This window comes from Phoxinus phoxinus (assembly GCF_949152265.1).
Source record: "Phoxinus phoxinus genome assembly, chromosome: 3".
Lineage (NCBI taxonomy): Eukaryota > Metazoa > Chordata > Actinopteri > Cypriniformes > Leuciscidae > Phoxinus > Phoxinus phoxinus.
The window spans coordinates 38,369,045-38,396,488 of record NC_136878.1 but is presented as its reverse complement, the minus strand read 5'-3'; the positions used below and the strand labels follow the sequence as shown (position 1 = coordinate 38,396,488).

The 27,444-nt window shown below is 36.4% G+C and overlaps 1 protein-coding gene across 1 annotated transcript; it reads right to left on the bottom strand.

Moving 5' to 3' along the window:
• Window positions 1–154: 154 nt before the first annotated feature.
• lhx1b (LIM homeobox 1b) lies at window positions 155–6,189 on the bottom strand. Its single transcript, XM_079608674.1, has 5 exons — window positions 5,539–6,189; window positions 3,728–3,951; window positions 3,226–3,497; window positions 2,344–2,509; window positions 155–1,264 (listed from the first exon to the last, which is right to left on the bottom strand). The coding sequence occupies exons 1-5, from the start codon at window positions 5,706–5,708 to the stop codon at window positions 918–920; spliced, it is 1,179 nt and encodes a 392-aa protein (XP_079464800.1). The 5' UTR covers window positions 5,709–6,189; the 3' UTR covers window positions 155–917.
• Window positions 6,190–27,444: the final 21,255 nt, after the last annotated feature.

Genomic DNA, 27,444 nt, shown 5'->3' with positions numbered 1-27,444 from the left:
AAAACCATCCTTTTGCCACTTGTCCCACTAAATGCCTCTGTGTCCTCCCAGTTTGTTGTCCTCCCAGACTCCCTGTTTAGAGCACTGTTTGTTTTAACAGTTTTTAAATGACAGATTCTATAGTAGTTAAAAAAAAGCCCCTTTACATGTGTTTGCGCTTCATTTGCCAACATGTATTTATAGTTTTGTTTAGTGTATTCTTTGTGCAAACACAATATCATACAAACTAATACAGTGAATCACAAGTCAGATATAAATTGAATCAATACAAAAGTTTGGTTCCTTGCTTGAAGAAAAAAGTTCATGTCAGTATCAAGAGGGTTGATATTTAAACCCCTGAAGAAAATATACGTAAACAATTGACTCCTCTCTGTCCACTGACCATATATGAAATGATTTTTAGAAGGTAGACATTGTCTTATAATTCAAGTCATATTTCATTTCAAATAAAGGGTTTGTCCCAACAATTTTAAGTTTCCCTTTTAAAGGCAAAACGCTCTGAGACTTGGCGGAACTCGTAACTCCACCGCATGGAGAGCAGAGAAAGATTTTGGTGAGATGATTTCAAGTGTCATTATGGCAAAGCCTCAAAAGGCAAAGAGGTCTGAGTCGTCAGGTTATGATACACACACGTGAACAGACACACCAGGTGTTGTAAATATAAACATTCTGTTTCAGCTTTTCTTAAACTCGTTGTCTATAGCACAGCTATAAGGTCTGCAGACCCATATTTGACATTCCACTTTCAAAATACACAAATGCTGCTTAAATAGATAAATACATTAAATAAATAAGTAAACGAATGAACAAATAAATAGATAATGTCAATAAATAACTAAATAGAAATTTTGTTGCTATGGAATCACACATGAACAGACGTTTCCACATGTTTGTGTCCTGAATTAGTCTGTCGTTTGCTACCACACTGTTCCCTCGTTCATCTCTGAGGACAGATTGCTGTATCCATTGGCACTGAGCGAGTTCAGGGACGTGAAGGGTGAAGTGGAGTCACACATGTCAGAGATGCTGGGCTCTGGGCTGGGGGAGTCCCCTGGGTGATGCGATATCATCTCACTGAAGCATTGTGTCTCATTGGAGGGGTGGTGTGCCCCGTGATGATGGTCCATGCTCCCGAGAGGGGTTCCAGCTGGGCCAGAGGAGGTCATGAATCCTAGATCACCAGGAGTCTGGGCTTGGGAGGACGGCGGACCCTGAGGGAAGTAGTCGTATGAGCCCGGGCCGTAGTAGTCGCCTTGATGATAGTCTGTAAGAAAGAGGAGAGCATTACATGCGAGCATTCAAAGGCTTCTCGTTTAACTTCCTCACAAAGGCGAAAAGCAGCTCCTGCACATTTGTTGACTTAGGGCAGTATGGGTGAAAACTGTATATCAATACATCATGACTGCTCAGTATTTTTGTGTATTTTCATATTGTAGGTCTATGTCTATCATAAAAAAAAATACCAGCCTTATATTTTAACAAATTTGTAAATATATAGCTACAACACATGTAAACTATTTTTGTTTGTTTTTATTTTTGTAAGCATGGAATTTAGTTTTAGTATTAATGATGATTGTGTAATAAACCGTTTTACGTTTTATATACATATATATTAGCCTATTGTAAAATAAATGCTTTAAATTAAATGCAATTGTATAGTTGTTCACACACACACATACACACATTTATATATGATATTTATATTATTGTATTAATAAAATAATATGTAATAATAATGTTTTTTTTTTTTGTTGCATGTTTGTTTTGATTTTTGTAAGCATGGAAACATTAATGATTGTGTAATAAGTTGTTTTAAGTTTTGGCTACACTGTAAAAAAAAAATTTACATCCCCAAGTCAAAATTTTCTAGTGACTGGTCTAGTAGACTAAATCTACATTTTTAAATTAGTCTGACATATTATTTCTCATTGAGCCAATGTTAACAGACTATTTCAACAATTAATTCAATTTATTTTACAGAATTTCACTTGGGCCAATTTAAAAATTTAGATGTGACCAGTCACTAGAATATTTTGACTTGGAGAGGTTAATTTTTTTTTGTTTTACAGTGTAGGCCCGTGTGTGTGTGTGTGTGTAATGATACTTATATTATTTTAATATTATAACATAATAATAAATTACCAGCCTTAAAACCGAACATTTTTTAAATGTTATTTGTGCGAAAGGTTTTTTACCACATGGAAACATTAATGATTGTGTAATAAATTATATAATGATTATATATAGGCCTATAATAACTGTAACTTGTGCTGCATTCCGAAAAATATATTAGTAGCCTATAGGCTAGATGCATTTTTTTTCTATTCATGAATATTAACTAACCGCCATAAAAAGAGAAATGTCCGTTGGCCATGAGCTCTCCTGGTTCCATCCGATCGCCCAGCGCCCTCATTCTCCTCGGACTGCGGAAGAACAAGTGTCTTCTGCCGCCCAGCGCGCTCAGCTGCTTCATGCGCCTCTCCTTGGAGCGCCGATTCTGAAACCACACCTGCGCGACAGAAAATACACACATTAGTTTCCATATTATCTAACCCCAGAAACATTTTTGAGAGTAGCATTGTTGTTTGACAGCAGATAGCCTATTTAGATTAAGCACGTAAACATCGCTCCATGAAGTCATATTTAAAATAAAAAAATTGGGTACATTTTGAGAATTTTACCAAAATCACTTGTCATTATTTCTGCCACACACACACACACACACACACACACAAATAGTTGCAGAAATGACACGCTCTAATAGGCTATTCCAACCATATTCGTCGCGACGGTCGTTACTGCACACAAGACAATTCAGCACTATTATCTTCTGAATGTCATTGACTTTTTTGTCATTTAGACATCACGTCAGACAATTGCAGGGGACATTTGCATACCATCACGCCTATTATCCAATCTGGAGTAGGCCAAATTAGACAAAGCTGTCACTGCAGTTATTTTAACAGTCTCCCACTTTCAGACATTAGGCCTAGCCTACATTAGGCTATATTTTTGCTATTTTTAGAGACCTTTCTATCTGTTAGGCCTACTTGTTTTACACAAATTGTTCATCCGCCACCAGTAAATACTGACCTATTGAACGAACAGTTCACCACTATGAGCCGCGGTCTATGCGTAAAATAGCCAACGCACACCTGTGCGCAATTCATCAGATAAACTCTCGCTGCCAAGTGACTTTTGTATTCGAGTTTTAGGCATACTTGCCTGAATGACTCGCATATTGAGGCCTGTTTCCTGCGCCAGCTGCTCTCGTATGTGTCTGGTCGGTTTGGGGGTTGCGGCGAAGGCAGCTTTCAGTGTCTCCAGCTGCTTGGCTTTGATAGTAGTTCGAGGACCGCGACGTTTGCCACCCAGATTCTGCTCGTCGTTTTCATTGTTGCCGGTCTCCTTGTCTGACATGTGTCCAGTCTCAGAGTCTTTATCATCCTGCGGGTCTTGAGATTCTGGAGATAAGCTCGGGTCACTGCACGTAGTAACTGTAAAGAGCGCAGAAAACATTTAGTCATAATACGGATACAGTTCTAATTAACATATAATGCACGCAATTTATATTTTCTTTATAAATGTGCCACACATTCGAAGACAACACAAAATGACATAGCCTATATAGCAGACATTGAGAGTGTGAGAAAAAAAAGCGTAATAGCCTTGAGTTTATTACACTGTTCATCGTTCAGATAAATTTATAATCTCCAAAATGACTCACCTGACAGAAGGGTTGCGTCTTTTCCGACGCTGTTATTCACGTAATCCTCCTTGCAGACAAATTTATATTCATCCAGTATGTAAAGTTCTTCGCCCGTGGAAAGCTGTTTATTGCACATGATGCAGGTGAAACAGTTTAGGTGAAAGACTTTGCTTCGCGCTTTCCGAACTAGATCACTGGGCGAGATTCCCTGCGCGCATCCTCCACATTTAGTGCCGTAACGTCTGCGAGAAGAGCACAGGCATTAAGATATAATAAAGTCATAGAAGTAAAAAAAAAAAAAAGTCGTCAAACATCACAAAAACAAACTAATAAAATAGACACGAAAATGTAGCCTGTGATAAAGATGGTTGGCACTGCAACTGAAAGCAGGTTCACCCATACTTATTTTTTCTTTCTTTAAAAATTCGAATTTAATTCCTGATTCCATAGTAAGTTTATTACATGACATGTCTACACTTTAATTTACAGTTGTTTGCAGGAATGTTGGTGACTGTGCTAGTCATTAGATTATATAATATTAATGTAGGCTATACCAACATATTTGAGCTATTACAATCTATAGTATGTTACAGTAAAATGTAGCCTACTGATAATAACACACAACCAAAATCCTTATGATGCTATACATGTCAAAATTGGCCTCTCCAGCAATTATGGTAAATAATACAGACAGAGCAAAATAACATAAGAGAAAAGCGCGCGACACTTAAATGTTGCAATAAACACAAAAAATACAATGTAAAACATTCCAATGCATAAAGCTAATAAAAAATATATTGTTTTGTGCATTGGATTTTGGGAATTACCTTTTAACCAAATTATAAAGCGACACTTTATTTATAAAACATAATTTTAACAATTGTATATTGTCATGTTAAATGTAACAAATTAATTATTTCAATTTCTTTACATCTAAAACATTTTTACAATATTTTTTTTACACAATGATCTTTATAATAATTGTTTACACCATATGGAAAGGTAGGTTTACCAATTAACATGTTTTTACTGTTGTGTTTTACATTCTTGTTCTCTTAAATTGCATTTGATCAATAGGCTAAATAAATTTTCTACCCACAAAGATGCATGAACTATAGTGTATGCAGAATTACTCAATTTTAATTTTCAGGAAAGAGTTGCTCATGTGTTCAGCCTTGATTTGACAGAATATATTAACAGAATAAACTTCACCAGCCACAATATACATTCTTTTGTCTCTGCGCGTGCATGTAAATGCAATTCGCTGAAATGGTTATCAAATGCGTTCTGTCTGGATTTCTGTGGCTTTCCTCTCGAGCTCATTCATTATTCAAATCCACTTATCGCATCTTTGCTCGCGCTTTTGCAAACAAACGCGTGCGCTGCGAACGATTGAGGCGAGGCAGGGAACGCGTCCGTCAGGTGCTGGTGGAAATCTCATCCCCTTTCCTGACACTCATACCATGTAAACAAAGAGAACTGTTTTAGTCTGTCACGTAACAAGTTGTCTAGTATTCGGGGGTTTAAAATGTGATGTGCACCAATCGTATCGAAATTTCTCTTTTTATAATTTCATTGTGCATTTATTATTTAGCCATGCTGAATTGTATAGGCTATATGTTGTGTATGGATTATATATATATATATATATATATATATATATATATATATATATATATATATATATATATATATATATATATATATATATACATACATACCTGTATATTTTTTGCATGGGAAAAAATCTAGTTCAAGACTGTTTTAATAAGAAAGGTCATGAAGGAGCTTAAATGTCCATTGATGCTTCCTTAGGTTCAAATGCTCACCTGAAAAAGTCGTTTTTGCAGTAGAGTCGTCCTTCTCTTGAAAAGCATCTATCAGTTAAATTGCATTTACAGTCACAACATTGCACGCATTTTGCATGCCAGGCTCTATCCAAGACGTTGAGAAGAAACCTGTCCAGAATAGGCCTCTCGCATCCAGCACAGTGGACCATATTTTGTGACTCCAGTCACTACGTTACTATCCTTGGTGAGAGGGTAAAAATCTGTTGCCAAAAGTTAGAGAACACTACGTGGTCCTTGATCCAAGTAAACAAAAAGTCATCAAAAAGGCAGACATTGAATATATAGCATCCCAAAATGTTGCCTGAATATGACAGCACAGAAACGGACAAGTGTCAGCTCCTCTTTAGACGATTAAACATACGTTGATGGTTTAGCATTAAGATAAATAAACACTTTAGTTGAAGTGTTAGTTCAATCTAACGTGGAATGGATACTTATTATACATTTAAATCAATAGAGCGCGCGGAATCTCCAATGTTCCCAGTGCCTGAACAGGAACAATAAATGCGTAAAGGTGTTTAATTCGTTTAAAAAAAAGGTAAAATCAATGATTTCAAAGTATATCACATATATTCCTGGTCGTTTTGTTTGATTTCCACTTGCATCTCGCTCTGCTTCAGTCGCTGGCATGCGTTTGGATGCTGCCGAGAGACCTTATTCCCTGCGATGTGACGTCACGCTGGAACAGAACCAATCAGATTAGAGTAATTTAGGTGGAAAACACTTTCCCCTGCAATCTCTGCTGCCTATACAGTCCATCTGGAAACAACACAGTGAGTATTAGCAAACAAACTTGCATGTTGACTAATTAGCCTACATGTTTAAAATATAGTGGAAGTAATGTATAAAACATTTTTTTTAATGCAATGATATTTGTCTATTTTTCTTAATTGATAATAAATTAATTCATTGTTGTTAGAAATTAATAATTCCCACGAAATGCATGGATGTAAGTCAAGTACCTTCACTTTCATTCTGAAGGCTACTGACGGTTTTCTTGTAAAGAACGACAGATTGGATTTATGGCATTTCATGACCCTTTAAATCTCATATAAAATCTGCAGAATATGGAAGCTTGTTATCAACTAAATATCCTTACCTGAGGCAATTTGAAGCAAGATGATTTGATATTTAATGCAGCATGAAAAAAATAAGAATAGATCACTTATTGCTTAAATAAACAGACATGATATATTGTTAGGCCAAATTATTATATTAATAAAATATTATTTATATAGGCTATTAGGCCTATTAGATATTAAAAATATATATAATAAATTATATAGCCTACCACACTAATTTCATTTTGTCAGCCAACGTTTGTCAGTAACGAAATGTAGGCCTATTTGAAATATTTTAGTTTGGCCTATATATGTGAATTCATGTGATTAAAAAAATATTCACAATTAGAAAACACGACCTCGACAGCCATGTGGGAAAAGAAGGACACGGCAGTTTCCAGCTCAGATTAATGTTCCTCTGCAATTGTTCTTCAGTACGGGTGAGAGGGCAAGGATCACTAATGATTATAATATAAAGTCCCCGGCTGCTGGAGATATTATCAGCGCGCTGGGAACCACTGGAGGAGCTGCACAGAGAGATATGGCCACAACAGACAGCGAACAAGCCCCATGCCTGGATGCTATAGATATCATTAGCCGTGGGATTTGATCATCAATGCAATGAGAGAACGTGTTCATACGACTTTATTGTTTTATCAAGACAAGTCATGCGTGCGTGCTTTACGCGATATCTAATCTTACAGCAGAACTTAGAAAAATGAATCATGCAATAGGCCTATGTGAAGTAAATAACCTCGGAAACTGTCAAAACACTATGCCATCCATAAAAATAAAGGTTCCAATTGGGATTGGAAAAAAGCCTTTCTATTGTTCTTAAAAAAAACAGCAATGTCCTGGTGATGTAAAGAGCACCGGAGGGCTTTACTTATCCTTTGTTAATGGATTCTATATGCTATTTAGAAAAGGCTAGGCTATACCTTAATCTCTGACTTAAACTGTAAATAGATGGTGCTAAAAGTCTCATTTTTACATGTTCCATAAATAGCAGTGCTTATAGTATATTTTTTAAAAAGATTTATAGGGTCAAATATGGTTGTACATTTAATTAATATTATTGAAGCACCTGGATCCTTCATTTTTTGGACCAATAAAAGGCTATAACATTAAGAACTCTATGGAAAAATTGTTTTTGATAATAAATGCATTCTTTGATGAACCATTACACATGTTTATTTTTATGAGTATTATTCATTAAAATGTTTTGGGAGTTCTGCAGAAGATCAATGTGCTGTTACAATGCATCTTTGTGAAGAAATATGCATTAGCCTTTAAATGTGAAAGAGGACATGGCTTTATTCTCACAGGGGAAGTGATATCTTGCACTTTTATGCCTGGAATATTTGTCAAGCAAATAAAAAATATAGCCGATACAAAATAAAGGATTGTGGTCAGCTTGTGCAGTCAACTTGAGAGAGAGAAAGAGAGAGAGAGAGTGCAACTGATTGTAAAACTTAATGTCTTTTGTGCTTGAATGGGTGTAAACATGGTGAACTACAAAGCCACCCTCAAATAAATCAAAAACCACGAGTGCTTAAACATCACACACCATCTTGTTTATTATTTGCCATTGCTTCAGCTTGGTTTGAAGGATTTCCACGAGCAAGATTGCGTAAACTATTGTTTGGATCCTCTAGCAAAGACTGTTGCGGTGAACCTGACCTTCTGCGTTCAGCCTCTGTTGCTGTTAGATATGAGGCTGAGCTCCCACTGTTTGTTTTGGATTCCACTTCATCTCATTAGCACGTGTTAATTACTGCTAATTGAGTTCAACAAGATGAGATGGCAACCCAGAGGGACCGCTCATTCACATAATTTGCCGAAAACATAATTGATTATGATTTGCCAAATGAAACCACTTAGCACAGTTGCAGCCACACACAGGTGGTTGAGTGAATGTGTTTTGTGACTGTGCATATTTTTGCTGTTTGTGTTCTGGGGGAGGGGTTGCGATTACTTTTGCCTTACTGATCAAATTTAAACCTTCAGTCTGTTGCTCATTTCACAACCAAGAACAGTATGCGTTTATGATAAAAGTTATGGACTTTTTGTTGCCTACATGTTTAAGAAATATGCTCGATTTTATTCAAACTTGTTATGCCTGCGACATACTGCGAGATTTCAACAAAGATCACTAAAAATCATACTGTACGACATGGTTAGAATAAACTTGGGTACATGTATGTAGACTGTATGATCAGCATGTGCTAGTGGTAAACAAATAGAGCAAGATGAATCACTTTGGCAATAAAGAGTAAGCAAAAGAGGAGAATATGGATGCAATCATTGCCAGGGAAAAGAGGCCAAATAGAGGCAAGAGTTTGAGAATTGTCACATTGATCAATACGCCTGTCACTAGGATGAAGACGAAGGAGAGTTCAAAAAGGTTTCTATAAACAAAATGGTTCTATAATGAAAACAAACTCAGGTAATCCACAAAAACAACGACGACGCGACAGTACCAGCGTGTGGAACATGCGCGCGCAAACAACCGACAAACACAAAGTGAAGGTGAGGAACTTAAATACACAGTGATAATGAGGAGATGATGAACAGGTGTGATGATCTGATGAGTGTCCATGACAACTGATGAGGGGCGGGAAAATCAAACAAAGGAACACATGTGATGAAAGTCCATTAAAGTGAGACTAAGGCCCAATCCCAATTCTACCCCTTTCCCCTTCGTCTACCCCTAACCCTTCGCCTTCCCCTTCCCCTTGACCCTTGAAACAGAGTGGCAAGGCGTAGGGGTGAAAATATTCCCCTAAGAAATGGGACACCACTACTACACCGTTACACGTCATTATACGTCGTCGCCTACGTCACAGGAGATGTGCCGATGTTTATCACAAACTTCCAAGATGCACAGGACTTGTTTTCTGTGGTGTTGTATTAACACGTTGGAGGTACAGACCTATGTTTGTCCTATTTTGACCTATTTATTTATTTACTGTGTGAAACTGTGTGAAATACCACATTGTGTGGCGTTCATGTGCGTTCAGCTCATAAATACGATCTTTACGAGATGACTTGAACGTACTAATAGCTTGTGTGCTTTGTTCGGGGGAGAAGAGATTTTTTTACAAACGTTTCTTTGAAGGAACTGACCGTAAATATGAACACAAGATTGAATGTAACATAAAGCAAATCATTATTTGTCATTAAAATACTTATTAAAGCCAACAATTCTTACATTTATGGTCTAATTTTTTGCTTGGGCAGCCATTTTGCGTCTGTAGCCGGTGTATGCAGTGACACTTCTCATACCCCTTCGTTTGAAGTGTGGTCCTGAAAAATCTTCGTTTGAAGGGCTATCTGGCCCTTCCCCCTAGCCCTTCCCCTCCAACCAAAAGAGAATCGAGACAGCCCTACCCCTCCACGTGCACGAGCAAAACAGAGGGGAAGGGGTAAGTGAAGGGGTAAGGGGTAGAATTGGGATTGGCCCTAAAGATGGATATGTCCAGTGACAGCGCCATTTCATGTTGCTAGTCAGCAGACGTAGTAGCAGGAAACGACGTGTACCTAGCATTAGAAAGGAATGTCTGCATACCTGATCATGAAGTAAAGTTACATCAGTTCTTAATGCAGGGTAAAGGGCTTTGCTCAGTGAATGGAGAGAGATCGCCATGACAACCGTTTGTCAAAAGGGAGTTTGAGGTCAGGCCGGTTTGGGTGTAGTGGAGAGCAGGTTTACCGTGGTTTTTATGCAGATTGTGGATGCCCCCAGTGTGGATGCCATTGAACTGAGGTTGAATTGGAGCTTGGTGATCTTTATATAAGGCCTGTAATACATATCTCCTTATGTATGAAGTGTTTTAAGTGTTTATAAATTAGACAGTTTCATGATTGTTGGTCAGTGTGCTAAAATATAGAAACAACTTTTTGCTCACCAGCTACTGTATCACTGTAGAGAACCCACTGCAACTGTTAACCCAGCAGACTCTCGTGGAAATTGGTTACTTTTTACGTTATGCTAAATTGAATGTCTTAGTTAGGGGTGGACATTCATGCTTACTTACTACTTACTAAAAGTCAGGTTTCACACAAATCAAATTAAACAAATGTATAGAAATTCGCCACAATTTAAGTAATTTTTTTTTTTTTTAATGATATTGGGTTAATTGACCTTAGTTTATACGTCGGGAATTTGATATTCTTGAGGAATAATAAACTTAATTTGCTTTCTAAAAGTGTATTTTTCAAAAAACATTCACAACTTGCCTAACAATGCCCTAGACTATAATCATATTCATATAACATGGTCTTTTGTAATTGCAAACAAACAAGAATTCCAAAGAATTTAGACACTGTATGTACAAATTTTTTTGCAGATTTATTAGCAAAAACTACAAATATTTTAGTATCTTTGAAATATGTGTCCCTGGACCACAAAACAGTCACATGGTTACGTTTTTTGAAATTTAGATTTGTACATCATATAAAAGCTGAATAAATAAGATTTAATAATCTGGAATCTGATTGTGCAAAAAAACGTGCAATGAGTCAAAACATTGAGAAAATCGCCTTTAAAGTTGTCCCTTTATGTTCGTGATTGTGATGCATTCACTCATTTATATTCATATTTACGGTAGGACATTTACAAAATATCTTCATGGAACATGATCTTTACTTAATAGCCTAATGATTTTTGGCATAAAAGAAAAAGTGATAATTTTGACCCTTACAATGTATTGTTGGCTATTGCCACAAATATACCAGTGCGATTTATGACTGGTTTTGTGATCCAGGGTCACATGTTATAGTTCTGTTAATGTTTAGAATTTTTGGTATTTTTATATGTTCGTCTTTTCACTTTAAATTTATTTTTAGCAATTTTGTTGTGAGTTTTTGTCACTTTTATTAGTTTATCAGTTTTATTAAAACTTTATTAGTTTATTTAGTTATTTTAGTACTTTAAATTAAACCAAATGAAAGTGTAAAATGTTGCCTTGTCAAACTAGCTGAATATTTTGTATTTTTTATTATTTTGTTTCAGTGAGACATTTTTTGTTATGGTTTTAATTTTAGTTCTAGTTAACAATAACATCCCTGTTTTAAACAATAAAACACAGTTTATTGAGCTGAGCAACCATAGATTTAGATTGACTAGTCAACCTAAACCTTAATTCAAGATTTCTTTAAGCATATATTTCAAATGGATGATGAAGCTACAGACAGGCACTCCTGACAGATGGCTGGTTGAAGAGTTTATCAAGCCTCTTTTTCTGTGTGAATGAGGCTGATAGACTGTGTTCTCTGTCCAGACTCTTCACACATGTTCTGCTTCGCTTACCTTGGTTGACATGCTAGATGCAAAGGTATGAACGCAGCAAAATAGGGAGAGACTTCCCTCTAATCCCTATTGACTGTCTCTCATTCAGCCTGCCAATTGATATCATGGATTTGTCTCACTCAATGATGTCCCTGCATCAGGCTAGCCCATACCAGTGACATTTCATGTGAGTTAAAAGATGTTCAATCATGCCAGAAACGCTAGAACTCAAACCCGAAAGCCTGAAAGTGAAATTTTAACTGAAACATTCTGAAGAACATGAGGGCCACCTACTCAACCAACGCTATCTCACGACCAATTCGTAAAACATTTTTTATGAGTGATTAAAAGGTGGCTAATTCGTACGACCTCACTCGTACGAATTCGTACGATTTGTCTAAACCCACGTGATGGGTAGTTTTAGGGGCGGGGTCAGGGATAGGATAGGTCATTCGTACGAATTCATACGAATTTGGGAACTAGTAAATTATGTGTAAGGTCGTATGAATTGGTACGAATTAGCCACCTTGTAAAATTCGTACGAATTGCCGTGAGATCGGGTTGGCTCAACTCGAAAGGCATTAAAACACAATTCAGGGGCCGTTTACACTACACCGTTTTCAACTAAAAATGGAACACTTTTTATGCGTTTTGGCCGTTCATTTACACCACGACTGCGCTTTGGTGGCTTGAAAACGCAAACTTTTGAAAACGGTTTTAAAGTGCACGTTTTTGAAAACTATACTGTTATTGTCTCCAAGTAAACTACAAAAATGTGAATTAGTGAAAACGATGTCGTCATGCGCCTGCGAATTACGTATTCAGTCTATAGGCGCGTAGATTTTCTTTACAAAGTGATGTCGCCACCTACTGGCCTGGCAGCATAATACAGCTTTTTTAATTCATTTTGTGGATTCGTGTGAACAGGGATCATTTTGACAATGTTGTCATCTGTACCAAAAAAAAACATTGTTTTATCTTTTTATGCATTTTGGTTGTTCATTTACATGACAACGACGGTTTGGGGCCTCAAAACGCAAACATTCCGTGTAAACTACAAAAACGTGAATTTGTGTAAACGATGTCGTCATGCGCATGCATATTACTTTTTCAGTCTATAGGCGTGCAGTTTTTGTTTACAAAGTGACATCACTATCTACTGGCCTGGCAGCATAATACAGCGTTTTTAATTGTTTTCGTAAACTACAAAACGCAAATTTGTGAAAACTGTGACGCATGCTATGTATTACATCTTCAGTCTAGGTGTGTAGTTTTAACAACGTTGACCTCGTGAAAAACACAAACTTCTGTTTTTGGTACATACCTAAGTCTCTAAAGAGAGGGAGAATATGAGCATAAAAAGATGGTGAACTCTATGGCTGTACAGAGGAAGAGAGACTTGGCGGCTCTCTTTTGCCGTGTACCCAGAGGGGGTGAGACAGTGGTCCTCTGGCAGTGAGAGGACCCTGGGGACTCAGTGCCTGGAGCCTGCTGATGATGGAGATTGATGCAGGCAGAGCTGCAGACGCCCCAGACGTTCAGCAAAATTAAAAGGCTATTTTGTCAAGTTGTAAAAGAACAGAATGGAGCAGAGGGTGATGGGCTTCCCCTCCTCCTTTCTTCTGGGTGTCTCTTTAGTGTCATCAGGCCCTCAGGGACAAAAACCGTTACATGCCTTTTACTCTCTCTCTCTCTCTCTCTCTCTCTCTCTCTCTCTCTCTCTCTCTCTCTCTCTCTCTCTCTCTCTCTCTCTCTCTCTCTCTCTCTCTCTCTCTCTCTCTCTCTCTCTCTCTCTCTCTCAAACACACACAGACAAGAACACTTAAACACTTAAAGATACAGACAAAAAAATTAACAGATATTTTGTGAAAAGTATTAGGTACATTTTTTTAAAGAAAATAGATTTTTCTAAAGAAAATATGACAACGCACACAAGCAAAACACACACAATTCAAGGGTATTGGTAAGATGTTACTATGTAGTTGCTTAGGTGTTCAGGATGTGATTCTTGCCCAAGTTAAAATTCTCTACTATTATGGTCCAAATATAGCTTTAGTTCCTCATTAGGAACATTTTTGTCTGTTTATTTTTTGTTTTGTTTAATTATTTAGTGATTGCCATGAGTCTGATGCTGTAGAAAAATAATCGCTCAACTATCCGGTCACAGGACTAAGGGGAAAAAAGGGACTAAGGGAGGGTGCACAAAAAATATGAGAGAAACTAATACAAATGATATATATAGCCTATATATATATATATATATATATATATATATATATATATATATATATATATAGCTGTTAACGTACACATTAATAAAATATGCTTAAGGCGATGTTTTGTTAGTTGTTGTTTTTTACTTTTACCAAATTTAAATGGTCTCTAAAAACTGTTTATTGACAGAACTTTCTTTTAAAGGGAAATAAATAAAAAGAAGATATGCATTTGGTTTTGTGAAAACAGCTTATTTCTGGTGTTAAACGTAGAAACGTAAATATTTTTTCCAGATAATATTTTAGCAATTTGCTTTAGTAGAATACTGGTATAAAAGCCAGTTATTTAAGATTCGTTTGTCTTGCACTGTATTTTTATACTTTTTTATGCATAAAATATGTAGCTGCCTCCATACGGGGGTGACAAAATTCCTGATTTGAGGCATCATCTAAGGGTTTGTTATGAAGCTCTGCATTCTCTGGCTCCCCAGAGCCATTTCAAAGTCAATTCCTTTTACTTACTTATTTGGACATAATGTGCTGATCATTTATCCTCAATTTGAATTTAATTGACCAGGTGACCTGAGGATGCACCCCGGCCCTGGAGGACAGCCCTGACTGCGAGCAGTTGGCACAGAAAAAGAACAGAGAGACAGACTGAAACGAGGAGGGGCTAGACACACACACACATGCACGCACACGAGCACGCACGCACACACACACAGGTCAAGCTTGTGTCAAGTAGGGAGTGGAGACCATCTGAGTTGTTCGCCCTCATGCTTTGTGCAAATCCTGCCAGTTTTTGTTTTTCTGTGTGTGAATGTGTTGATGGGATGTTGAGAGGTGTCCCAGAAGGTTGAGATGGACAAGTATCATCATTCAAATTTAGCTTGACACAATTTTCCCAGAGCACTCAAGATTTGAGATTTGATACCATCATTCATATCAAATCTTAAAGGATAATTCCGGTATTTAACACATTGAGTCTATATTGTAGTTTGTTTTGGATGAACAAGAGTGGTGGACAACATTTTTTTGACAATGGTTCCTCTCTTGAGTTTTTTACTATAAAAGAATTGGCCATGGACCCATTTAACATTGGAGTCAATGGGCATGTCCGAAAATGTCATTAAAACAGCCAATAATGTTCGTTTACAAAACTGTTAAACTCACCGAGTGGTTAGTGGTGTTCGTTGATGATTATAAACAATATATCGTCGCAATGTATGATTCCAATCCATTTATTTTGCTAGAGTGGAACTATTTTTTCAGACACTTCACAACCGTGTAACTTCCGCTCAATATTTGAATCTGAAGCGTTAGCACACTCCCGACCACTTGATGGCGATAACCGATGTTTATGTCTCGCGGGACACTCACGGTCACAGTCGAGTTCAACTTCATATTGCACTGGTCAGTGGTCACGTCTTTCAATATGGTTAGTTGCACAGTTGCTCTGCTCGCTAGCCTTATGAGAAACGGAAGCGAGCAAAAAGACTACATCGACCAAATGTAAACAGCCCCCTTTCCGTTTCCGGTAGCACATTTATATTAACGAGCACTCAGTCCTTCAACAGAATTCAATGGGATTTTACAAAATGACGAATAAAACACGACAGAAACTGTATTTCGCAACACTTTTTGTTTCTGGAACATCAACTAACATCACTAATAACTCGGTGAGTTGCACAGTTTTGAAAACTAATGTTAAAGGTTGTTTTAATGACATTTTCGGACATGCCCATTGACTCCAATGTTAAATGGGTCCATGGCCAATTCTTTTATAGTCAAAAACTCGAGAGAGGAACCATTGTCAAAAAAATGTTGTCCACCAATCTTGTTCATCCAAAACAAACTACAATATAGACTCAAGGTGTTAAATACCGGAATTATCCTTTAAATATCTCTCTGTTATAACATTAGACTTATAAAACGACACTGAAGCATACTGTGGTGAATATAAGAGCACGACATGTTGTGAAAGCATGACGCAGCATATTCCATATATGAATTTGGATTTGGATTAGACAGTTTAAAAAAAAAACTATAAACTAATAATGTGATACATATTGTTGGTCATACATAAATGAAGAAGGTATAGAAACAAATAAAATGTATGCAAAAAAATAATAATGCCATAGTTTATTGTTAATTATTTGCATCTATTTTATTTATTTTTAAATAATCATATTGTGTATTTATTTAAATTGCTTGCAATCAGCATTAATCTGTGCATTTTGAAAACAAATCAGTTTATCCATTGAAAAATATGAACATGGTTAAAATATGCTAGCTGTGGATCAAGCAATACTCACTTGAGAATGAAAGAAATTTTATTTGATTTATATGATGATGAACATATACCTGGTTATTGCGTATTTAAAACACATTCAATTTAGTACTGTTTGTAATGCTGTAGGTGCAAGAAAAGCACGAAAAGGAGCAGATCTAAGTGCAGGAGTTTAATAATAATCTAAACAGATCAACAATCAGGAAACAAATGGAGCATAGAAAGAACACATGGAACGCCAAACATCCACTACAAGCATGGCACAGACAGGAAATAACACAAAAGTCTGTAAAATTTATATTTTTTACCTGTTTAATTTATGTTTGACTGACAAATATGCATCACGATAAGTTTATTAGTTTATTTTACAACTGTGTAATCCAAATGGATTGAAACTTTATATGTAATTCAAATACATAAAACTTAAATTTAGTCCCAAATATTTTTGAGCGCTTTTCACAGCATCCATGGAGGCCAACTATTACCTTTAGATTGCTAGATCTTCTAACAAAAGAATGGTGGCTTTAGTAGCCATTTTATAAAAGCAATAAGCCACTGGCTGTACTCTATTGGGACAACAATTTTCAGCCATGTCCATTACAGAATACTGTCTGTGATAGCAGCCTTCTGCTGTACCCTGGCCTGGCTGATGATTACGGATCTTCCCTGCAAAACTGACCGGCAGTGGCAGTAATCAGCTCAATTTACAGAGGGGTCCTGACCCCAGAGCAGTGATAGCCCTGTTCCATCTCAGCTTATCATCTCCAGCAGCCTGACCCACTGATCCCGGCAGAGGAAGCCACGGGATCAATCAGACAACACTCTCGCTCTCAAATGGGTCTCAGTGTTGGATATGGCGCTGAATGTGCACTCAAAGACAAGTCAATATGACAATATGAAGTTTTCTGCTGGAAGAGGAAAAGACACATGCACATCTGTGAACAGATCAATGGGTATTTTTAAAGGAGTAGTTCTCTTTAAAATGAAAATTACCCCATGATTTACTCACCCTCAAGCCATGGTGTATATGACTTTCTTCTTTCAGACGAATACAATCGGAGTTATAATAATAAACACCCTGACGCTTCCGAGCTTTATTATGGCAGTGGATTGCAACCATCAGATTGAAGCTCAAAAAAGTGCATCCATCCATCGTAAATTAACTCCTAATAAAGGCATTTTGAAGCAAAGCGATCGTTTTGTGTAAAACTTTATAAAGTAAAATAACTAGCTTCCGGCCAAACGAATATATTTGTGCCTAAAGCGTAACTTATGCAAGTAATGCAACGTACTGCTGATATGCACCTTTTTTAGCGTCAAACTGATGGTTGCAATCCACTGCCAATATAAAGCCCAGAAGCATCAGGGTGTTTATTAATATAACTCTGATGGTTTCCGTCTGAAAGAAGAAAGTAATATGATGGCTTGAGGGTGAGTAAATCATGGGGTAATTTTCATTTTAAAGTGAACTACTCCTTTAAGCGCATTCTAGGTTAACAATAATAAAACACTGGCGGATAGTGAATAGGAACACATTCTTAGAAATCTGGGGGGTAAAAGCAAAATATTTATTGCAAAAGACAGGTTGTTCAATGCACCCACACTTCCAGGCGTATCAGCTGCTTCCTCATTGCCCCGTCTCACACCCACCATTCACAGACATGTGTCAGAGACCTCCAGGCCAGTACCCCCCTTTCCACACAGCAGTCACAGATGGGACCCTCACAATAGCCCCCAACCCTGAGCAAGCTGGCCTTTCTCATGCCCGATTACACCCCAATAGCGGCACCACAATTGATACAGTGACTCCTGGGGACCCTGCATGAGCCGTGTCAGAACAGAAGACAGTTAGAAGACCTTATTCTGCTGTGATTGTCTGCAGTGTCTACAATCTGTGTATTTGAGGATCACATGATTAAGAGCAAAATAACTTATAAATGCTTTCTGTAGAGGTCTCATTCTAAGGAAACAGTGCCATTTGTGTCAAACAACCTACCAACCAATACATGAACCAATAAATACATATTTTTAAAAAACTAAATACAATTTGTTATATTATTTGAAATAGGCATTGCTGATTTTTTAAGATAATCATATTTTTTCACTCAAATCAGTATGACCATATTTTCCATAATACTGGGGGACATGTAGACAAAATTGATATGGACCCCCCCCCACCCATCATCTACATCTTTACATAATCTAATTATACACTATACACTATACCACATGTGTAAATTTTTTACAAAATTCACATTGTTCCAAAAAATGGCTTCTTTTAAAACAAACATGTTTACATAATGTATTGTAATTGATATGTATGTGAGATTGTATTCGTAAATGTTGTGGATATATATATATTAATTATGGAGTTTCTCTTTCAAAGTATATTTTGAGCAATAACAAATAAACCCTGCTACATTGAAAATATTACAAGGCTGAAGGTCACCACAAAAAATGCTTAAAACCAGCAAACCATATCCTTATCCAGCAAAATGTCATTGCACCCCACCAAAGTATTCACTTTCAATATTTTTGTTCTTTGTTCCAAGGTAAAAAAAAAAAAAACACACAACAAAAATGAAATATTACGCTTATATGACTAATAGACAAATATATTTACAAAGACTGTGTAAGAGAAAAGAAAAGACAATGTTAGATAACGCATTTCGGAAAGAAAAGCTAGACAGTGCATGAAAGCATGATATTTATTTTTTTATTTCAAATTCTAAAGTATCTATTTGATCAATTCTATTTAATCCTTTAAACTAATGCTGATATATGGCAACATGCAAATTGGCTGATATTCAGAGGGCAAACAAAAAAACATTTAAAAAATAATTGTATTTATGTATAGCATGGCACACCATACAGAGTTAAAAAGTTCATTATCTGTGATTTTTACTTTTAATTATATCAGTAGAAGGTCACAGGCATAGAAAAGGGACAGAAATGCACAGATTCCTAAGAATGACTCAAAGACACTTGCAGGCAAATGAGGATTTAACAGTAAAGAATCCAACGGGAGATACATTAGCATTGTCAGTAATGAATATAAACGTGTTTTCCATTTGCACTTCTGCCCAATTATCTCTGACATTTGACATATGCACATGCACTGCTAGTCAATAAGAATACAGAGGAAAATTTTCTTGTAATGATGTTGCTGTATGATATAGATTGCATGGATTGAATATCCTAGTAAAGGATATTATCCTATGAGCAGGCCACGGCACATTTATTGTCGAGAAGGAAATTTCAGCATTTCCAGTGTGGTGTGTAGCCAATATAACGATTGATTCTGTACTGTTATAAGCACCATCCAAGCATATATTATGAGACAGGGCTGCCTGTCGGTGGAGAAAAATCAACAACATGTGGCAGATTCAGATAAAATGATGCATGAGGCACATCGCAAAGAGTGCATGTGTGTGTGAATGCAAAAAAATACCTCAGTATAACATTCGACTTGATTTATCAGTGCCCTCACAAGTGCTACAGCCCACAACAGAGCTGCAGACAGACTACATTAGACATAGAGATGGTCCAGCAAGCCATCTACAGTATGTTATCTGTGACAAACATACTCAGAGTGTTTTCATGCTTGTGTGTGTGTGTGAGAGAGAGAGAACCAATGTCCACATTATCGGCAACATTCAAAGGTAAATAAAACACCCCACAGTGTCTTATCGGCGTCCACTGGCCTTCATTTCTACCTCGTGCCCTGGCACACCTGTCAGCACTTTAAGATATGCAAATGAAGGAGGAGGAATACTCCTGTCAGATCATTACCATGCATTGCCTTGTGCTTATCTCCACATTAATCCCTCCTCTACATAATCACATTTAGGCTTTCTCCTCTGATGAATGGGAACCACGGGTAAATATAATCTTTGATTGAATATCAAGGAATTTTCAATACCTTGATGACACAATGAAAAAAAATGAATGGATTATGCAATCCACTTGTTAGACTGTAATACTGGCAACATCAATAGCGATCAAATCATCTTGGTAATTGAATATTTTTCAGAAGCATTTAAGGGATATGAAACTCTACAGATAAAGCGTTGTCGGGATAATTTCGGTTTCGCGTATCTACCCCGAAGTGATACAATTCTGTATAAATTTTTTAAGGCCAGACAAGTAGTTTGTTAAGGCTTGGTTTGTAGGGAATTACAAACCTGCGAAAATATACTCAAATGCACATAACTCCAAATCACATTCTTTGCTGTCCCAAATTAATTGATATAAGTACCAGTGTAGAACACGATATAGAAACTGTGTCTATTCCTTGTGTAGTGAGGCCAAACAATAAATCTACTGTAGGATCTAAGAAAAATCTAATTGTGATTAAACCAGAAAATCTCAATATTAGTGAACAAAAACAATTTCTAAAGCTAGGTCTTCTAAACATTAGATCGCTCACCTAAGGCGGTTATTGTAAATGAAATGGTCACTGATAATAGCTTCGATGTACTCTGCCTTACTGAAACCTGGCTTAAATCGAATGACTATTTCGGTCTTAATGAGTCCACTCCACCAGGATACGGTTATAAGCATGAGCCCCGTCTGATTGGTCTGATTGGCGGCGGTGTTGCAACAATCTATAGAGATATTCTTAATGTTACTCAGAAAACAGGCCACAGGTTTAATTCGTTTGAAGTACTTGTGCTAAATGTTACGCTCCTAGATGTAAGAAAGAAATCCCTATTATCTCTAGCCTTGGCTACTGTATATAGACCGCCAGGGCCTTACGCTGATTTCCTAAAAGAGTTTGCAGATTTTCTCTCAGATCTATTGGTCAATGTCGATAAGGCAATAATTGTTGGAGATTTCAACATACACGTTGATAACACAAATGATGCGTTAGGGGTTGCGTTTACAGATTTATTAAACTCCTTTGGGGTCAAGCAAAACGTTAGTGGTCCCACTCATCGTCTTAATCATACTCTAGATTTAATTATATCATATGGAACCGATCCAACCGATATAGATATTATACCGCAAAGTGATGATGTCACTGATCATTACATGGTAACTTGCATACTATGTACGGCTGAAATGTGTCATGTTGCGCCGCGTTATCGACCAGGCAGAACAATCCTTCCAACTACTGTAGATAGATTCTTGAATAGCTTACCTGATCTATCTCAGCTTCTCAGTGAACCCAAACTAACAGATGAGGTAGAGGAAATGACTAGCAGTATGAGCACCATTCTCTCTAGTACATTAGAAATTGTTGCACCAATTAGATTAAAAAAGGTTAGAGAGAAAACTAAAGCACCATGGTACAACAGTGCTACACTGTAAAAAATTGCGCTGTAAAATAACAGTAATCTACTGGCAGCTGTGGTTGCCAGCAAAGTACTGTTAATTTACAGCCCTCTCCCGTTATTATACAGCTCTCCTTTTTTACAGTATGTTACTGTAAAAATACAATGGAAGGTAACTCGTAACATTTGGGAAACCGATTGCTTCAAACAGTTCAAGTTTAAAAACGAGTATTTATACTGATAGTACTGTGAACTTACTTTGAGTCCACTGAAAATTAATATCTCTTAATGTAAAACTGCAAACATCTAATGTGTAATCGTGAATGAATTAAAAACATGACATTAACTAACATCTTGCAGTTCGCATTTAGCGAACAGTAGCACACATCTATGTGCTAAAGTATTTAGCAACGAGATTGTCACTGCATCAGCGATAAATATTCACTGCTTTTAAATAAAGCAACGGGCAGCATAACATCAGTGTTTCTCTGCTCATCTTTGACTGAAGCACAGGCTCTACTCTCCAGCACAATGGTGACCCACAAAACTAATGAATTAAACTAAAAGATCTCTCCTGTATCATCTTGTGCAAAACACATAAAACACTTCAGTTTAATATTTATTCTCTTTATCAGTTATTGACTTCGCATAACTTTTTTCTATGAACTTTTACTAATATTTCAGTGAAATTAACTTCTTTTGTATAGTAAATCTGACTGTTAAATTTTACAGAATATTGCTGTTTTTCCTTGATTTTACGGTAATCTACTGGCAGCTGGGTTGCCAGTAAAATGCTGTTTTTCTACAGTTTTATACCGTAAATTAATTTACAGTTGATTACCGTTAAATTACACTTCACTCAGTTTTTTTTTATTTGACACATTTAACCCTTTAAACCCCACTGCAAAATCTTCAGTTTTAAATGAACACTTGTGTGTCCACACTACAGGGTGTTGGAGTAACACTGAAGCAGTGATGAAGTTAATTATATAATTCAGTGATTAATTAACTGATGATTGATCATTAGTGATGAACACCTGACAAGGACAGAGGAACAACAAGAAGATAAAAAAGCGAAACACAAGAACTACAACTTACTTCAGCCACAGAAGACATGAAATCTCTGAAGATCTCAGCAGAGAAGGATTAAACAACTCTAAAAAATAGCATTACCAGCTTCACTTGTTATTAACCAGATTGACTTAATTCATTTTTTCATACGTCTACTGAAATTCCTATTGCGAATTAACATAGGTTTAGATGTTGTTTTGTTTCATTTGACATTACCATTATGGAGATCAGTGTTTGCTTTAGTTGGGCTCCTGACCCTTTACTTTAACATTAGTTTTTATTTAGCTGCTTTATCTGTGTATGTATAAGACACATTGTGGCAGAAGCAAAGCCAACAAAAATGAGATCAGGTGTTGCTGGTTTTGTTTTGAATATTTTGTCATCACATAATGTTTGTGGCACTGATCTCAATCAGATATTAATCACTTATCAAATATGTGTTTTTTTATTAACACAGCTTAATTTAGTATTACTACACTGTGAAACTACTGCAGAAGACCAAGCAGTGCTAAGCAATCGGTTGTGAAAGATTTTTAAACTCATCATTCATTAAAAAATGTTGAACTATGGTTTCAGTTAGACAAACACAGACATCAAGAATCAGCCAATGAATCTCAACAATGGTGACAATCAACAAAAAATATAACATAAAATCTGAACATCACAGAATACGTTGCTAAAAGTCAACACAAATCAACAGCAAAAATAAAAGCAAAAAGTACAAATTAAAGAAAATAACCAGACAATTCAGCTGCATAATTTATTCATGCTGCAATGCATGCTGGGAGTCATGGCTGATTTTGTTTTTTACTATGCTGGTACCCAACATGCATTGCAGCATAAAACTTATGATTGTCACCATTGCTGAGATTCATACTCCGATTCTTGATGTCTGTGTGTGTGTCTAGCTGATCAGGAAATTCAAAATGTTCTTAGTACAAACTTTTTTAAATTCTTCATATTTTCTAAATGAAAAATTTCTGAAAAATCTCTTTCTATAAAATTATAATATCACCAAAATAAAAAATATAATGCTTCAATAATAACATTATACAACAAATGAGATCAGTGAATTGGGCCACTATATGATGATTGAGACCAATATCAAACAGCCATAGACATCTGATCCTGTATTATTTCAGCTTTTGAGCTATAGCAAATGTATTTACAAGACACAGCTACTGCAGCTGAAGAAAAACTAATGTTTAAAGGTCAAGAGTCCAACTAAAGCAAACACTGATCACCATCATGGTAACATAAAATGAAAATAAAATGACATCTAAACCTCTGCCACTTTTCAATAAGTCCTTCTGTAGATGTAAATAAAGTCTGGTTAGTAATAAGTGAATCTGGTAATGCTTTTTGTGGAGTTGTTTAATCCTCCTCTGCTAAGATCTTTTGCTAAGATTTCATTTATTTGATCTTGATTTCATCTTTTTTCTGTCCCTTTTGTTCCTCTTTCCTTCAGTGATTCTGCTTGTTAACAGCAGGTGTTCCTCAGTGTCTCAATTAACTTGGAAAATTAACTGAATTAACTATGAAATTATTCACTCAGTGAAGTGAACTGTATTAGTGAACTAGGCAATAGTGAATGAGGGTATAGGGTGTGATTTGGAACACAGCCTCTGAGTGTCGACTTTGAGCGCTGTTAATTCACAGTATATTCCTGTAGGCTAGTTTCTAGAAAACGAAAAATATCACACAGAGTGCATTTTTTTTACGGTATATTACTGTTTTAATGAAAAACAGCATGTTACTGTAAAATGTGGCCGTTTTTTTACAGCAATTTTTTACAGTGTACGCATGTTATCAAGAGAGAAACTCGTAACTTAGAGCGCAAATGGAAACAAACAAATTTAGAGGTCTTTAGAATCGCGTGGAAAGACAGTATGTCACGTTATAAAAAGGGTCTAAAAGCAGCCAGGGGTGAGCATCTCTGCAAACTAATAGAAAATAACCAAAACAATCCAAGGTGTTTATTTAACACCGTGGCTAGATTAACAAATAAACAGACATCACCTGAACAAAATATTCCGTTACATTTTAATAGTCATGATTTCATGAATTTCTTCACTGAGAAAATAGAAAGCATCAGAAACACAATTGTAAATGTACAATCTTTGACAGCATCTTATGATTCAGCCTCAATTATCGCCCCTCAAGAACAACTACAGCGCTTTACAACTATAGGACAGGAAGAGCTAAATAAACTTATCACTGCATCTAAAACAACAACATGTTTATTAGATCCAATACCCACTAAACTACTGAAAGAAGTGTTACCTGTAGTGGAAGAGCCTCTTCTCAATATTTTTAACTCGTCTCTATCTTTAGGACATGTTCCAAAAACATTCAAGCTGGCAGTTATAAAACCTCTTATTAAGAAACCACAATTAGATCCAAATAACCTAGCAAATTACAGACCCATTTCAAATCTTCCATTTATGTCTAAAATACTAGAAAAAGTTGTGTCCGCTCAACTGTGCTCTTTCTTGCAAGAAAACGATATCTATGAAAAGTTTCAGTCTGGATTCAGGCCACATCATAGCACAGAAACTGCGCTGGTTAAAATTACAAATGATTTACTTTTAGCTTCTGACCATCTCAATACTAGTTTTACTCGATCTTAGTGCTGCGTTCGACACTATAGATCATAAAATACTCTTAGATCGACTTCAAAATTACACTGGTGTTCAGGGACAGGCATTAAGCTGGTTTAGATCGTACCTATCAGACCCTTACCATTTTGTCCATTTAAATGGGGAAAAATCAAAGATAACGTCAGTAAATTATGGAGTGCCGCAGGGATCTGTATTAGGCCCCCTGCTATTCTCAATTTATATGCTGCCACTTGGTAATATTATAAGAAAACATGGAATAAGTTTCCACTGTTATGCTGATGACATCAATTATATATTTCATCAAGACCAGATGATAACACTAAATTATCTAAAATGACAGAGTGTGTTAAAGATATAAAATATTGGATGACGTGTAATTTTCTTCTATTAAATTCAGATAAAACGGAGGTATTACTAATTGGTCCAAAAAACTGCCCACAAAACCTCTTACAATACAACCTTAATCTAGATGGACGTCCTGTTACTTTATCCTCTACAGTAAAAGACCTGGGTGTTATACTAGACCGCAACTTGTCTTTTGAAAATCATATTTCAAATGTCACAAGAACAGCCTTTTTCCACCTTAGAAACATTGCTAAGCTACGTAATATGCTCTCTGTTTCTGATGCAGAAAAGTTAGTTCATGCATTCATGACCTCGAGACTAGATTACTGTAATGCTTTATTAGCTGGTTGTCCTGCATCCTCCCTAAACAAGCTACAGTTAGTCCAAAATGCAGCCGCTAGAGTTCTTACTAGGTCAAGAAAATATGATCATATAACACCAATTTTATCATCTCTACACTGGTTACCTATTAATTTCCGTATCAATTACAAAGTATTGTTACTGACTTATAAAGCCCTAAATGGTTTAGCTCCTGTGTATTTAAGAGATCTTCTATCGCCATATAAGATCGCTAAATTCGAGGCTTCTGGTCGTACCTAGGATATCTAAGTCCACTAAAGGAGGGAGGGCGTTTTCACATCTAGCTCCTAAACTCTGGAATAGCCTTCCTGATATTGTCCGAGGTTCAGACTCGCTCTCCCAGTTTAAAACTAGATTAAAGACGCATCTCTTTAGCCAAGCATTCACATGATGCATCTCATACCTTTTATACTACAGTTAAATCAGATCAAATGCATTCATATTATGAACAGCAGCTACGCTAATTATTTCCCATCTGCCTTTTTTGTTGTTATCTCGGGACGCCTGTCCCGAGATAACTCAAATAGAGTTCGTCAGCTCCAGTTATGTATCCAGCCTCTCATGGAGACTTCAGATGCCCCAACGCCTGTGATGAGACGACTCGACGCCTGTGAAGAGACGACCCAACACCGGCGATATGTTATGCCCTAAATTTTATGATTAACTAACTGTATTTTTGTATGTATATTTTTGAAATGCATTTTCTGTAAAGCTGCTTTGAAACAATATGTATTGTGAAAAGCGCTATACAAATAAACTTGAATTGAATTGAATTGAATAACTATAGAATTGATTCTTGATGCGCACGTGAGCATCGTTTCTCACTGGTTCACATTTAAAGTCTGTGTAGAGAGAACGGTGTCGTCTTAGGTCCTTTTAAATAATTCCTTTCTAAATATCACTCCTAGTGCCCCATTACGATATTTCTACTGACCTGTGTGATCAGTTTTTAAATAATTTTATTCATAACGTTGAGTGCATTCAGTCTAATACCTCAAAGTTATTTTCCTCTTTCATCTGAACTCTCTCCCTCTTTTTTCAACCTGTGTTTCCTTCATGATATTGTTGATGATAACTCTATGATATTGTTTCTATTATGAAGCCCTCATTTTGTATTTCTGATATTCTTACACATACAGTAATGTTTTAAAGAGGTTTTCCAGCCTTATGTCTGGTCGTAACTGCTGTTTTTTATAGCTCCCTACCAAATGGAGCTGTGCCAGCCAGTTGTTATTGTACAACAATTGTTAAAAAATATTGATCAGCATGATTTGAATAACTACATACCCATTTCCAAATGATCCTTTTCAAAAGTCTTGGAAAAAGTTGTACTCTCAGATTTCCTCTTACCTGAGTAT

Coding starts and splice junctions, on each gene's coding strand:
- lhx1b (XM_079608674.1), bottom strand. CDS start 5,708: ATGGTCCACTGTGCTGGATGCGAGAGGCCTATTCTGGACAGGTTTCTT. Junction 3,952..5,538: donor TGCAAAAACGACTTTTTCAG/GTGAGCATTTGA, acceptor CTCTTCTCGCAG/ACGTTACGGCACTAAATGTG. Junction 1,265..2,343: donor ACATTTCTCTTTTTATGGCG/GTTAGTTAATAT, acceptor TCTTTCTTACAG/ACTATCATCAAGGCGACTAC.